The 13,483-nt window shown below is 42.5% G+C and overlaps 1 protein-coding gene across 4 annotated transcripts in view; it reads left to right on the top strand.

The window, feature by feature from the left end:
* The window catches only part of GNPAT (glyceronephosphate O-acyltransferase), a 41,328-nt gene that overhangs the window by 17,634 nt on the left and 10,211 nt on the right, over positions 1–13,483 (top strand). For all 4 annotated transcript variants that reach the window (XM_030556834.1, XM_030556832.1, XM_030556833.1 and 1 more), the window contains 2 exons: positions 5,960–6,183; positions 12,691–12,936. In XM_030556834.1, coding sequence (XP_030412694.1) covers positions 5,960–6,183; positions 12,691–12,936 — 470 coding nt within the window. The remainder of the gene's footprint in view (positions 1–5,959; positions 6,184–12,690; positions 12,937–13,483) is intronic.

Raw genomic sequence — 13,483 nt, 5'->3', positions numbered from 1 at the left:
CTGCGCCCTAGACATCCTTGTGTCTAGGCATATGGGCCCTTGTATGAGGGCATATAGGATGGGCATACCCACCATCACTCCAATTCTTTCTCAACCACCTGTGGCTTGAGATGGAGTGTCACCGTGTCTGTCAGCTAGCCTCATGGCTTGCAACACCTCTCATTAAAAACTATCTTTATTTTCTTAGCACTTTTATTTGTTCTTTATTTTTAGCAGCTTGTGCTTTTAAAAGGGGGATTTTCCCCTTCCATTCTGTGTGGTTTTTTGCCTGATTTGGGCCTTTTTTTTTTTTTTTTTTTTTTAATGGGGCTTCATCCGTGTCTAAGTGTGGATTATGCCTAAGACCCTGGGCTTCAGGACCTGCCAGACCTCCTGCTGTTCTTTCCCACACAGTAGCAGACGTTCAAGCTGCCTCAGGGAGTCTCTCATTCTCTCCCAATGTAAGATCTCTTCAGGTTTTTAAGAACTGATATGAGAAACTGAGGGAGGACAGGCTCAAACTCGTGTTTATTGAGCACTTGCAGAGACCTGCAGGATCAGAGTCACCCCTCTGTACACTAGATCCACAAAGAGTCCTGGTGACTGTCTCTACTGCAACAAACAGCAAAAACCCTGGCGGCCCTTTGGAACCATCAAAACAGAAAAGATCTGATTTCCCAGAAAGGGAGAAGAGAAGGGGAAAGTCCCCCCTCAGGCTGGGTGTCAGGAGACCTTGCATCCCACTACAGGTACAGCTGAGGCTCCCATCCCCTCCAGTACTGACACAGCACCAGCTAAGACTATCATATTGCATATTGAGAAACTGTACTTGCATTGGCACCAGACTCTGTCTCCCCAAGACACAAGGACTACAAAAACAAAATTGAAATTGTCATCAGTACTGCCTCCAGCAACCAGAAGTGAAGGATGCCCTGATCATATTTTGGTACCATCTGCTGTACCACCACACATTCTGGCTCCAAATGTTTCCTAACTGAAGCTCCAGTACTGTCCAGTTTTTTAACCCATGAAAACCCTCAGATCTTGGAGGAGCCTTAATCACCATTGCTGAGGGGTACCAAGAGACACTTCACACTGGTATTGTCTCACCTTCCAGAGCCTACTTATCCTATGTTACCCTCTTAAATTGTGTCTCACCCTCTGATACTGGCAGGGTCTCCGGTCCCTCAAAATTCTTTGAGGGTACACAGACACACTTCCGGTTGATACTAACTCAGCACTCTTCTCAAGCTCCAGTATCAAAGCAATTATAGAATCCTTTCCAGGCCCTGATACTGGCTTGACCACCAGTAGCAACACCATTTTCCCCTCCACTTAACACAGAAGATGACACTTCATCTGATTCAGAAGTGTCTATACAAGGTTCCCCCTTCAACCTCCCTCACTTGAGGTATGCTTTGATGAAAGTCCTAGTAGGGGATGCGCCCAGCAACCCTGGCAAGGACAACCATTGGGTCCTGCTCCCTTCCTTTGTGCTCCACCACAGTGGGCGTATTGGAACTGTTGGGCCCTTTATGGTGACCAGTTATACACGACCCCATCTCGTAAGAGAGCATGTCAAGAAATACTACTACCATCCAGCAGGATCGTACAGGGGAGTAAGAGCCAACTGCAGAAGGAGGAGCATCACCAAGTCTTTCTCCTCACCAGACAAGGCTGTCATGCCTCCCCCACTGTCTTATGCTGACAATTTCAAGGGCTTTCAGGACTTTATGAAATTTACAGCTGAGACCCTGCACATTCTGTTGGAGGAGGTATCGGAGCCCTAACACTCCTTGCTGGACATTCTTTACACATCTCCTTGGCAAAATTGCCTTACTCATTGATGATACTCTTCTGGCACCTGCATGTTTTGTGTGGCAAACCCTAGCTATTATACTATCTACATGTAAATGGGCAGATAAAAAATACTGCATAGCACTCAAAGGATGGGCATGTCTCTTCCCCCATCCTGCACCCATCAATGAGCAGAACAGACAACACCAGTTCCATTCTATGCCTTCCGATAAAGAACTAAAAAGACTTGATCTTTTGGGACAAAAAAGCTACTTTTCTGCCATGCTGCAGTTCAGAGTAGGCAATTACCAAGCCCTGATGGTGAAGTCCAATTTTTACAAACTATTTCAAATTCTCATCTTTTATTGAATATGTGCCACTGGGTCAGAGAATTGAGGTATGAACGTCTGCTTGTATAGGTTGTGTTTGTTGGGTTTGTAAATGGTTGAGCGCCAGAACTGAAGACACCTTGAGTGCAGTCTTGCTAAAGATGTTACAAATGTACTGGCTGCCATATGGCTCAGAACTCGAAGACAAGCTCTTGCTGTGGTTTGTGGGCTCTGTTGTACTGTTCAGATGAGGCTGGAAATAGGTTGAATCTGTTCCTGGGCAGGTAAGCTCTGGCGGTACAGGAGGCCGGAGTGGTCCTGTCTAAAGTCTATTCGTTGAGTGGATGAGAGAGTAGCCTTTTCCGCATTGAGGGGAAGGCCCAGTCAGTGAACAGAGCTCGAGTCTACTGAGGAAACCCCTTTTTTTTGAACCTGTCAGATGAACTGTTCCCTCCTCCATCTGTCTCATAAAACCTCATTTCTCAGCCAGGAGGGCAGGCGTATATGGAGCCTTGATGTCTGACCTGCCGCACATGATGTTCTTCTGTGACAAGGTAACCCTATGTCCACACCCTCGTCCTCCCTAAGGTTTCCTCAGAATTCCACATCAGCCAGGAGATTCACCTACTGGTGTGTTTATCCCAAGCCTCACTCTTCAAGAGAGGAAATGAGCCTTCATACACTGGATATAAGAAGAGCTCTTGTCTTTTTCCTAGACAGGATTGGGTCCTTTTAGGGCATCACTCAGATTTTTTTATCTCAATTTGTAGAAATGTGTGAAAGGACAGGATATTTGCATTCAAACACTGTCCAAAGGGGCTACAGGATGCATCTTAACCTGTGACAAAGCCGCAGGGGATTGCCCCCCTGCAAGACTTGTAGCTTGCTCCACCAGGGCTCAATCTATCTCCATAGCCCTGCTGAGAAACACATCTATCCAAGCCATCTGCAGTCTGATCTTCAGTACACACATTCTCCCAACACTACACTCTTGTGACTGCTTCCAGAGCTGACCCAGCTTTCGATGATGCTGTTCTGTGATCTGTACTGAATCCACCTTCTCGGCACCCTCCTCTGTGCTGGCACTGCTCAAGAAGGAGGAGAGGTTACTTACCTTGGACAGTAACTGGGGATCTTTGAGATGCGTGTCTCTCTTTGGGTGCTTCACTCCCCACCCTCCTTCCCTTCTGCCTCATGTTGGACTTCCATGACCTGAGAGGGAATTGGAGTGGTGGCAGGTCCAACCCTCCCTATGTGCCCTTATACCATAGTGCTCTGGTCCGTAGGGATTCCTGTTTATAGAGTGAGATCAGTACTGTATCCTGGAGCAGTTAGGAATCCAGTGCAATCTTTGAACTGGGATACTGTGTTCCTTGTGTCTGACGCTACCAAATAGACTGGCAGCAGCAATCTGCATCAACTGTATCTTCCAAGTGGCCTTCAAGGAGAGCTCCACATACAGCATGTTGTGATAGTCTAAACTAGAGGTCCCAATGGCATTTGGTAAGTGAGGAAAAGTATGCGCTGTAGAGAGAGAATCACAACTGCATTTCTGGGTGCAGATGTAAGCAGGGTGGATTGAGTTAAATCACCAGGTGGAGAGCCTTGATTTAAATCCATTAATGTTAATCAACTTTTCCATTTGTACTTCAGTGACTTTTTTTTTTTAAAGGTGCATTTTCATTAATTGATATAACCATTAAACCATGTTGATTTTACAACTAAATAGAGCTTTTAGGTTAGATTTGGAACATCTTTTTGCTGCTATACACTATAATTATATGCAATTATATGCCTTAATATTTTCAGATACTTAATTGTACATTTTTAGTATGTGAGATATTGGGTACATAAACTTCTTATCAAAACATATATCACATGTAAAACTAAATGATTTATTAAACAGAAAGATTAATTGGTCTGTGAATTAATTAAACTGATTATTTCAGGTCAGGCATATTTGAAAGTTTTCCCAGGCTAAGTGGAAGTGACTGGAGCTCAAGTTCCGACTTGCCTAAGTCGCTTGAAAACTAGACAGTGTCCTAAGTTACTTACACTGTCTTCCAGTCTTTTAAAACTAGTAGATCTCATCCCCTTCATCTTCATTTTTATTCATAGACTGCAAGAGAGAGACAAGTTTTCCTGCTTTTTGAACTGCCAATCGATTTTTGTCAACTTTGAATGAATTAGCGCAAATGAAGAAAATTATTCTTTCTGTGCCTACGGAAGCAGCTACTGCTGTCAATAGCTGATTTAGCACTTCGACAAACTCTGATTCTGGATAGTTAGCTAGTGACTTCTCCCAGTTCAGTGGTGTGACTTCCTTTCAATTGAGAACTGAGCCAATCAGAGCTCAAGTAGAGAGAAGCTATAAAACAGAAGTATGAGACCACCCAGGTGAGCTCAACCGATGATCCTGTTGAGATACGTGATAGTGCCTCCTGGAATCAGAGGCCCTGGGTCACAATGCAGGTGATCACTTTGCCAGTCTCTTGCACTTAGATGTACAGCCTCTGCATCCCCCACAGGATCAAGCCTTTAATACGGTACATGACCTATTTATAATGCTTGACCTCAAAGGTTAGATTTTTTTTTTCCCCCCTAATTCTCTTTATATTGGAAAAGCAGCCTTTAATTCAAACGTTTTGATGAGGCTTATGGATTAAGAATATCCATTTTCTGTTTGTGTTTTAAGAGATTATAATAAATTTAGGTGTTAATTTTAATATTAAACAATTTATTTTTGAAAAGAAGAACTTCTTATTTAAATTTAAAAAATCCAATTTTTTTTCAAAAAAGAATTTTGAATCAATTCTCATTTACCCTGGGCTGCCACTTCCCTTAAAAATCCACGTGAAATTGGATATTTAAAAGCACCTTTTGGGCAAAGAATGGATGAATCCCCACATAGTGGGGGATACAGTTGCTACCCTGCCCATCTAGATGCTTTTCCCCCTGCATGCTGTCATCACCTCTGTCTTGTCTGGACTCTGCTTCCTCCAGCTCATAGTCATCCACATCTCTCTCCACCACACACGGGGAATGCAGACACTACAGCTGTAAGGAGGAAAGATTTTTCTACTTTGCATCGGATAGAAAGAACCTCAGGCCAACTCTGGAAATTTACTACATTCTCTTTACAAACCAACTTTGGCTTCCAATCATTTAGAATGTCTAAAAGAGGCAGTGTGATGGGAGTGTAGTGTAGTTAAGGAGTTAAGTGTGTAAGAGTATTTGTTTGTGCAATAGAACATTCTGGAGAGAGAGACGAGTTGTTTTTTTGTTTGTTTGTTTTTTTTTTACTGTTGTTTAACACCCAAAATCAGAGCCCCATACATAATGCAAGTATGTAACCACATTAATAGCTGCAAAAGTTACCTTTTCCCACAGAGTTGCAAATATCTGTTTATACTGCATAAATCCACAAGAACAACCATTCTCCCTAAGCTGGACAGAATCCAGAAAGGCTCCCCTCCTTCTGAGCTGCTTTATCCTGGCAGGTGTGATATTTCTTTGCTATATTGCAAACAAATAATATGCATTAGCCATATATTTTCACATTGTATGATATTTTTGGAATCTTTACAAAAAATAATTCAAAACCTTCTACTTTATTGAAATCAGTGAACATAATTCTTACTTAAATCTGGAGGCCTTGCTTCATAATTTAGGTCTCATGTACTTGCATAATTGCCCAAATGCGTTCGGTGCTGTACTATGGGTAAAATGGGCAGAAGAATATCTGCGTGAGAGAACATTACAGGACTAGTGGGATTAGGATATAAATTATATCCTCGGATGTACAGCTTATTCTTGCTTGTAATATATTATGAAATTTGGACTTTTCCTTTCAGGCATCTTCCCCAAAGGCTATCGGAGGATATCCAGGAATTTGTCACTGATGTAGCCTACAAAATGGAGCTTCTACAGGTGGAAAACATGGTTCTGAGCCCCTGGGTATTAATTGCTTCTGTCCTGCTCCAGAATTTGCCAGCCATAGATTTTGAACTTCTGGTTGAAAAGACGCTTTGGCTGAAAGGCTTAACGCAGGCTTTTGGAGGATTCCTCGAGTGGCCTGGTATGCAGATAAGTTATATTCCTTTTGCTAAGGAAAGTGACACTGTGAAACGAGTTTTATTTATGTTGAAGCTGTACTAAAAGCCAAGCGTAGGGGTTTCGGTCCTGATCAAGAGATTTTGACTGAAAATCCAGTCATGTGGAGATGGAACAGATGTGCTACTTTTTTTGAGGTGTGAAGGGATAAAGAGGGAGAAACTCCAGTATATTATATTAAAGTAGTGCTGAGATTTGCCTAATATTGTTTCTTTATCCAAACCCTAACTTTTGAAAGCATAGGTCACAGAACGTTATCTAAGCTGAAACAGGAGCTCCGTATAGTACTGAGTCTAAAGTTTGATATCGAGTGTAATGTAAACTGCCCCTGTAATCAAGAACCTCCTAAACACATGCACAGAAAGTCACATTACATCTTTGATTTTTTTTCTCCTATTCCATAGTTTGAGTGTTTACACCTGCCTCAAGGTTTGCTCTCCTGCCCAGTCTTTAAATTTAACCTGTCTTTAAAGTGGCTCGTGATACTTTGTATGGAGAGCCACTGAGAGCTATGCAAGCCAAAAAGATGAGGGAAATAGAGTCTCATGTTTCAGTATATAAGTAGTAACATACATAAACTTTGTTTACACTATATGATTAAGATGGCAGTTTTCCCTGTAAAATCTCTCAGATATAAACTATAGTCCAAGCAGGTCTTTACTCTAATACTCATTTGTACATAATAAAAAGAGGGAATATTTTTACACACTGCAGGCAGGGCTGGATTAACTCTCCAGTGGCTTGGGGCTATTAGATTTTGTGGGGCCACCGTACACAAGTCTTTCCTCACTTAAAACAAAGTTATCACAATTATGGCATCGAGACTATTAACACTATACTAAACTTGCCTTTTAATTAACATAAAGCCTTTCTGTGATTACATTTCAGTCTTTGAACATATAGAAAATAATTAAGTTAATTCAAAATAGCCTACTTCTTACCTTAGAACAGCTGTTGTATTAGTTTCTTTCAGGCTGGGGCAGAGTGTTGGGGTGCAGGAGAGGAGTATGGGCTATGGGAGGAAGTTTGGGGCAGGAGAGGATTCTGACTTGGGGTTGGGGTGCAGGAGGGGGTGCAAGGTGCAGGCTTCACCCGGGAAGTGCTTACCACAGGCGGCTTCTGGCAAGCGGTGCAGCAGGGCTCAGGCAGGCTGCTTGCTTGCCTGCCATAGCCCCATGCTGCTCCCGGAAGCTGGCATGTCTCTGCACACCCCTGGTGGGGAGGGGGACAGTGTGTCTGTGTGCTGCCCATGTCCATAAGCACTGCTCCCACAGCTCCCATTGGATGGGAACAGGCCAATGGGAGCTGTGGGGATGCTGCTGGATATGGGGGCAGTGCACAGAGCTGCCTTCCTCTTCCCCCCTCCTCCCAGCCAGGGGCTGCAGAGACGTGCCAGCAGCCAGCTGCTTCCAGGAGTGGCGTGGGGCCACGGCATGCAGCCTACCTGAGTTCTGCTGAGCCCTTTAGCCCGGAGCCCTGGGCTGCAGCCCCTAAAGTCCCTGCATTAATCCAGCCCTAACTACAGGAAAAAAAATAGACCTACTACACTGTAACAGAACTCTGTCCATCACGAAAGAACACCCATCTCTCTTCCTTCCAGATGCTTTCAGTTGTTTGGCTGAAGGAAAGCTCTGCCTCTGCAAACCCAGTAAAAATAACTACCCGAATGGTATCTGTCCCAAACCAACAGCCTCATTACAGAGGGAATGAAAGAATACTCCAAATATAGGCATTTTGAAGTGTTTGTTTTGTTGTTTTTTTAAGCAAACATAATGAATTTTTGTTTTAGTAGGATTATAAGTAAGGCCCTACTTGATTTGTCAAATAATTGTGGTTGAGTTGCAGACAAGACATGGAAAATTGTGGAAAAGTAATAATGGACCTTTTATTATTTGCAGTAATTCGGGAAAGCTGGAGTGGACCTATTTGTTTAAGAAAAATGTGCTGGAACTATATGAATACTGCAGTTTTGTTTTTTTATAACCAGACATTTTGCTGCAACTATGATACAGTCATGAATGCATGGGACTGACAAAGGGAACTCCCACTGTCAGCCTCCCTGGGCTAACAAATTTGTAGTGGAAGCCTAATATTGCAGGATCAGCAATTTCTGCAATATCGCCGTTTAAATAGGTCCTTAGTTATAACTAAGGAGACGATTCTGTCATGGATTCCATGACTTTCTGGGATGTCTGTGACTTCTGGGCAGGGCCGCTGCAGCGTCAGCTCCATGGCTGCAGGAGAGGCCCAAGGCTGCCGGAGCCATGGTCCTTGGCATGCCAGAGCAATTGCTAGGTTGGGTCATCCCCCTTGGGATCGGAGCAGCAGCAGTCAGCCTGTGCCACAGGAGCAGCTGCGGGACTGGAGCAGCTGCAAGCCATTGGCAGCGCTCTGTTTATCCTTCCCTCAACCCCAGGGTATCTTTTTAGTAAAAATCAGGGACAGGTCTCGGGCTTCTGTGAATTTTTGTTTATTGACTGTGATCTGTCCCTGACTTCTACTAAAAAATACAGAATCTTAACGTTAGTTATAAGTATAATCTGGGTACTGGAACATAGACCTTTTCTTGTACATGAGCTCTCGAATAAATTTTGCTGCCATTAAAATGTTGTTGCACTTCTGCAAAGTGAAGCAAATATCTGATCTCACTTGGCGCCACTAGATGCTACAGTAATGTAAATAATAAGCAGTAACGATCTCTGCTGATGATCCTTCCCTCCTTCTGAGGACTGTAATTCATCAGGAATAAAGCAGATAATCTAAATTGCTGTAAAATGTCAAACTACAGATTCTCAATTTCCTGCTCTTGTTTTTTCCCCATCAGTTTATCCTTAAACTTGGTGTGGTATTCTGGATTCTGGAAAGTTCTTCCACTAGGTGTTTGTATCTTTGGAGGCCTTGGTTGCTTTACAGAAGTTTTCAGACCTCCCAAATGTGGTCTGAAATTCTGTGATCTGGAACACTCAGCAACCAATTTTTTTTAATATATGATATGACTGATATATACATGCATATATATTAGTCATGATGCTTTGAAGATATCCAGGTGTTTAAGCAGCATTTATGTAGCACATCAGCAATATTTTTTTAACAGATCAGCAACGGTAGTATCCCAGCAGGCAAAAACTGTGATCCTAGCTTGGCTCATAGTACTCATCCCCTAGACCGTGTCTGCTAGCAGAGTTCTCTTTGGCCCCCTATATTCTGTAAAACTAAATGGCAGAATCATTTACTATTAAAAATAAGCAGCCAATATTGTCAAAATGCAAGACAAAGGACTGATGATAGGGCAGATTCCACTGTTTTCTGCTGGCCACTTTATGGGGCTTAAATTTTAGGTTGACATAGCTGTGTCGTTCAGGGTTATGAAAAATCTTCATTCCAGAGTGACGTAATTATGCTAATCTAACCCCCAGTGTAGATGCAGTTAGGTTGATGGAAGAATGCTTTCATCAGTGTAGCCATTGTTGCTCTGAGAGATGGTGTTCCTACAGCAACAGAGAAACCCCTTCCGTCAGTGTAGGCTCCATCTCTGCTGCAAGGTTATGCCAGCATAGCCATGGTGATGTAACTATGCTGGTATAGTCCCCCATAGCATAGACAAGACCTGGGTATGATTATATGTTCGGTTTTTGTTTTTTTTTTACTTTGAGTTATTAATTTGAAGTGGTTAGCACATTTTTTGTAAAAACCAGTTTGGACACTCCATCAAAGTCTGTGGTTTGTAGTCCATGGGCTTGGCTACACTTGAAACTTCAAAATGCTGCCGCGGGAGCGCTTTGAAGTGTGAGTGTGGTCACAGCGCCAGCGCTGGGAGAGAGCTCTCCCAGCGCTGCACGTACTCCACCTCCCCAAGGGGATTAACTTGCAGCACTGGGAGCTGCGCTCCCAGCACTGTGGCACTGTTTACACTGGCGCTTTACAGCGCTGTATCTTGCAGCGCTCAGGGAGGTGTTTTTTTCACACCGCTGAGCGGGAAAGTTGCAGCGCTGTAAAGTGCCAGTGTAGCTAAGGTCTTTGTAAACCCCATAGCCCTTTCCCAACCCCACTCCACCTTTAGCTCCTGGTTGTTTCTCTGTTGGTCGTACTAGCTGTTTGAATACATTGGGCTTATTTATCTATTGTTGAAATGTACCTGTGTGTAAGAAAACTATATTAAAGGATTGCTAAACAACCTATCTGCCTCACCACTTCTCACCATGCTGAGCAACTTTAGTGCACTGGCAAAGTTAGGCCAAGAGACCTTGAAGCAGCAGATAAGCCACTAGCTGCTTGCAGATGAAAGTTATGTTAAAACTGATTTTAAAAGAAACAAATGTACCCCTTTAATCTCCTGTAGATTGGCATGCACAGAGTCCTATGATCATATGTTTTATCTCTTCATGTTCAGTTTAAGATTATTGTCTATTCCCTTGCTTGTTAGTGTATTCTGGTCAGAGAAAGAATATTGTCTCATATTCTACACTGAGAATGTTAGGAAACAGTTTGATTTAAATAAATTAATATATCTGAATTAGTCAAAGTAGAATAACTCAAGCTAAGCTTTGTGAGTGGAAGAGGCTGTGCATATGTTGTATACTTTTGATCTCATACCACAAATTCTGGGGCGTGCTTATCTTAATATTTTTTTTCTTATCTGCTATAACCTCAGCTTTGCAAACACTCATTTATGTCTTCGAATAGCGTTCTCAGTAAAACCGTTCTTGAAAAAGTGTGCCAGGGATATGTCTTATGAAGCAAGTAGAACTTTGAGCGTGGGTACAGTCTGTTAACTGTAAGCAAGTGTGTTATCCAATGATGGTCCCATTTTTTACTTCTTTTAGTTTAAGATGAGTGTGAGGGATCTTTGGTTTGTGGGAATTGAGGGAAACTTTGTCAAGTCTCCTAGATCTGATTCAAAGGTTACAATATCAGAAGACTTCACAACAAAAGAATGGTATCTATCGGAAGTTATTTTAGCTGATTCAGTGTGAAAGATTGCTGTATCTAAAAAGCTTACCTCCTCAATAACTCTTGTCTTTATCCTTTGTAGCCGTAGTCTACTTAGTCAACCAGGCTTATTTGCTTAACATATCCTTACGTCACTACTTTAAGGAAGTTTCTCTAATATAAATGATCTCACAGATTGGATAATAATAAGCAGGTTCTTGAAAACTATATCTTCCCTTTACAACCCCTTCCCGCAACCAAACTGGTATAAGGGTCTAACTGAGAACTGCTTAGGAAGATGAGCCACTTGCAACAAGAGCTAGTCTTAAATCAAAATTCTCCTCTTAAATACTTATCCATCTAATTTTGATTTGACTTTCTCTCCTTATGTGTGCAATACTCCCATTTACACTAATGTAATATTGGTGCATGCAGCGATAGAACAATATCTGAATTGAGATTAACCATGCAGATCTAAGAGGCAAATTTTGCTCTTACCTTGACAGAGGGATAGATGAGAATTAAAAATGTACATTTGCAAATCTAAAATAAATGTGGTGAACAGAGCTGTGAAATGTACCTGTCTAATAGTGTAGCTGTGTTCTCCATTGAGAAGTTTAGAGCAATGGTTATCCATTTTTTGGTTGTAGGGAGGGAAGGAGACCACTTCCTATTTCCTGAGGTGATAAACAGGGCCCTACCAAATTCATAGCCATGAAAAACATGTCATGGACCATGAAACCTGGACTCCTACTGTGAAATTTTGTGTTTTGTGTGTACTTTTACCCTATGCTATACAGATTTCACGGGGGAGACCAGCATTTCTCAAATTGGGGGTCCTGACCCAAAAGGGAGTTGGAGGGATCACAAGGTTATTTTACAGGGGGTATTGCCACCCTTACTTCTGTACTGCCTTTGAGCTGGGCGGCTGGAGGGCGGTGGCTGTTGGCAGGGTGCCCAGCTCTGACGGCAGCGCCCCACCAGCAGCAGTGCAGAAGTAAGTGTGGCAATACCGTACCTTGCCACCCTTATTTCTGCAACGCTGCCTTCAGAGTTGGGCGTCTGGAGAGTGGCAGCAGGATTCAGCTCTGCAGGCAGCAGTGTAAAAGTGGCAATACCGCAACCTACCACCTCTTCTCCTCTTCTCCCCCCCCCCCCCAATAACCTTGTGACCCACCCACAACTCCTTTTTGGGTCAGGATCCCTAAAATTACAACACTGAAATATCAGATTTAAATAGCTGAAATCATGAAATTTATTATTTTTTTTAAATTCTATGACCGTGAAATTTGACCAAAATGGACCATGAATTTGGTAGGACTCTAAAGATAAGGTTTAGAGTGTAGTTCCAGGAATCCCTGAAATTATTCTCTCCACCTCACCCTATGCTTTTTTCTGCCTCTTTCCAGCATGGATCATCCTGTAACAGTTTTTAATGTGTTCCTAGAGGTAAAAATTGTTCTAGATTGCAAAATATAATATTATACATTCTGCACTTACTTTTTCCTTTAGCATTTGTCTGAGTGTTGTGTCTTTTTACTAGATAACCTATGTGCCAATAAAGCAGTCACGTCCAGCCTTGCCCTGCACTCCAACATTGTAAGCCTTGTCAATGGCCAAGTGGTTTTAAATAACGTGAGAATGGAGAATGGAGCTACAGAGGAGCTTGTTTTTAAACAAGCCCTCTCCATCCTCATGTGTGGAGCCTACAGGAACCAGTTGCTAAATGTGTTTGTGCGCCCATCTCTGGTGGCAGTAGCATTGCAGATGACGCAAAGTTTCAGAAAAGGTAACTTCATAATATTAATGTATTATAAAGGAGCTTGACCTGACTTTCAAAGGTGTTGGGCACCTGGAGTGCCTGCTGTTGTCACGGGGTGCTAATCAAATTGAATACTTATGCCAACATTCAGAATGAGGCCCACTGGCATCAGATTTTGTGATTTTTATTTTTTTGCAGCTTTTTAATGCCCTGTTCACACTAGCACAAAGTTAATCCATTTTCACAGCCACGTTACAGCATTCCTCCGGGAACCACGGCAGATGTTTTTGCAATGTTTTAAGTCACAGGACAAGGTAATGTGACTCTCATTATTCCTGACATTATACTGATCTGGAACATATTACTGACTTGAAAGTAGATACTCTGCAGGCCTTTCTCTTGTTAGCATTCTGATTTGCATTTGGAGCTTGCCTGGGAGGATCAACTACTGGAAAACAGACAGGGTAAATAGTTTTCCCCACACCAGTTGTGGTATATGGAATGGTATTTGAAACAAGCTACTGCCTTTAGTAGGGTCTGAATGCTATTTAATAAGGTTGTGGAATAGTTTAGT

This window comes from Gopherus evgoodei, chromosome 3 (genome assembly GCF_007399415.2).
Source record: "Gopherus evgoodei ecotype Sinaloan lineage chromosome 3, rGopEvg1_v1.p, whole genome shotgun sequence".
In the NCBI taxonomy this organism is placed as follows: Eukaryota; Metazoa; Chordata; order Testudines; family Testudinidae; genus Gopherus; species Gopherus evgoodei.
The sequence above is the reverse complement of the archived record's forward strand: the minus strand, read 5'-3'. Positions and strand labels throughout refer to the sequence as shown.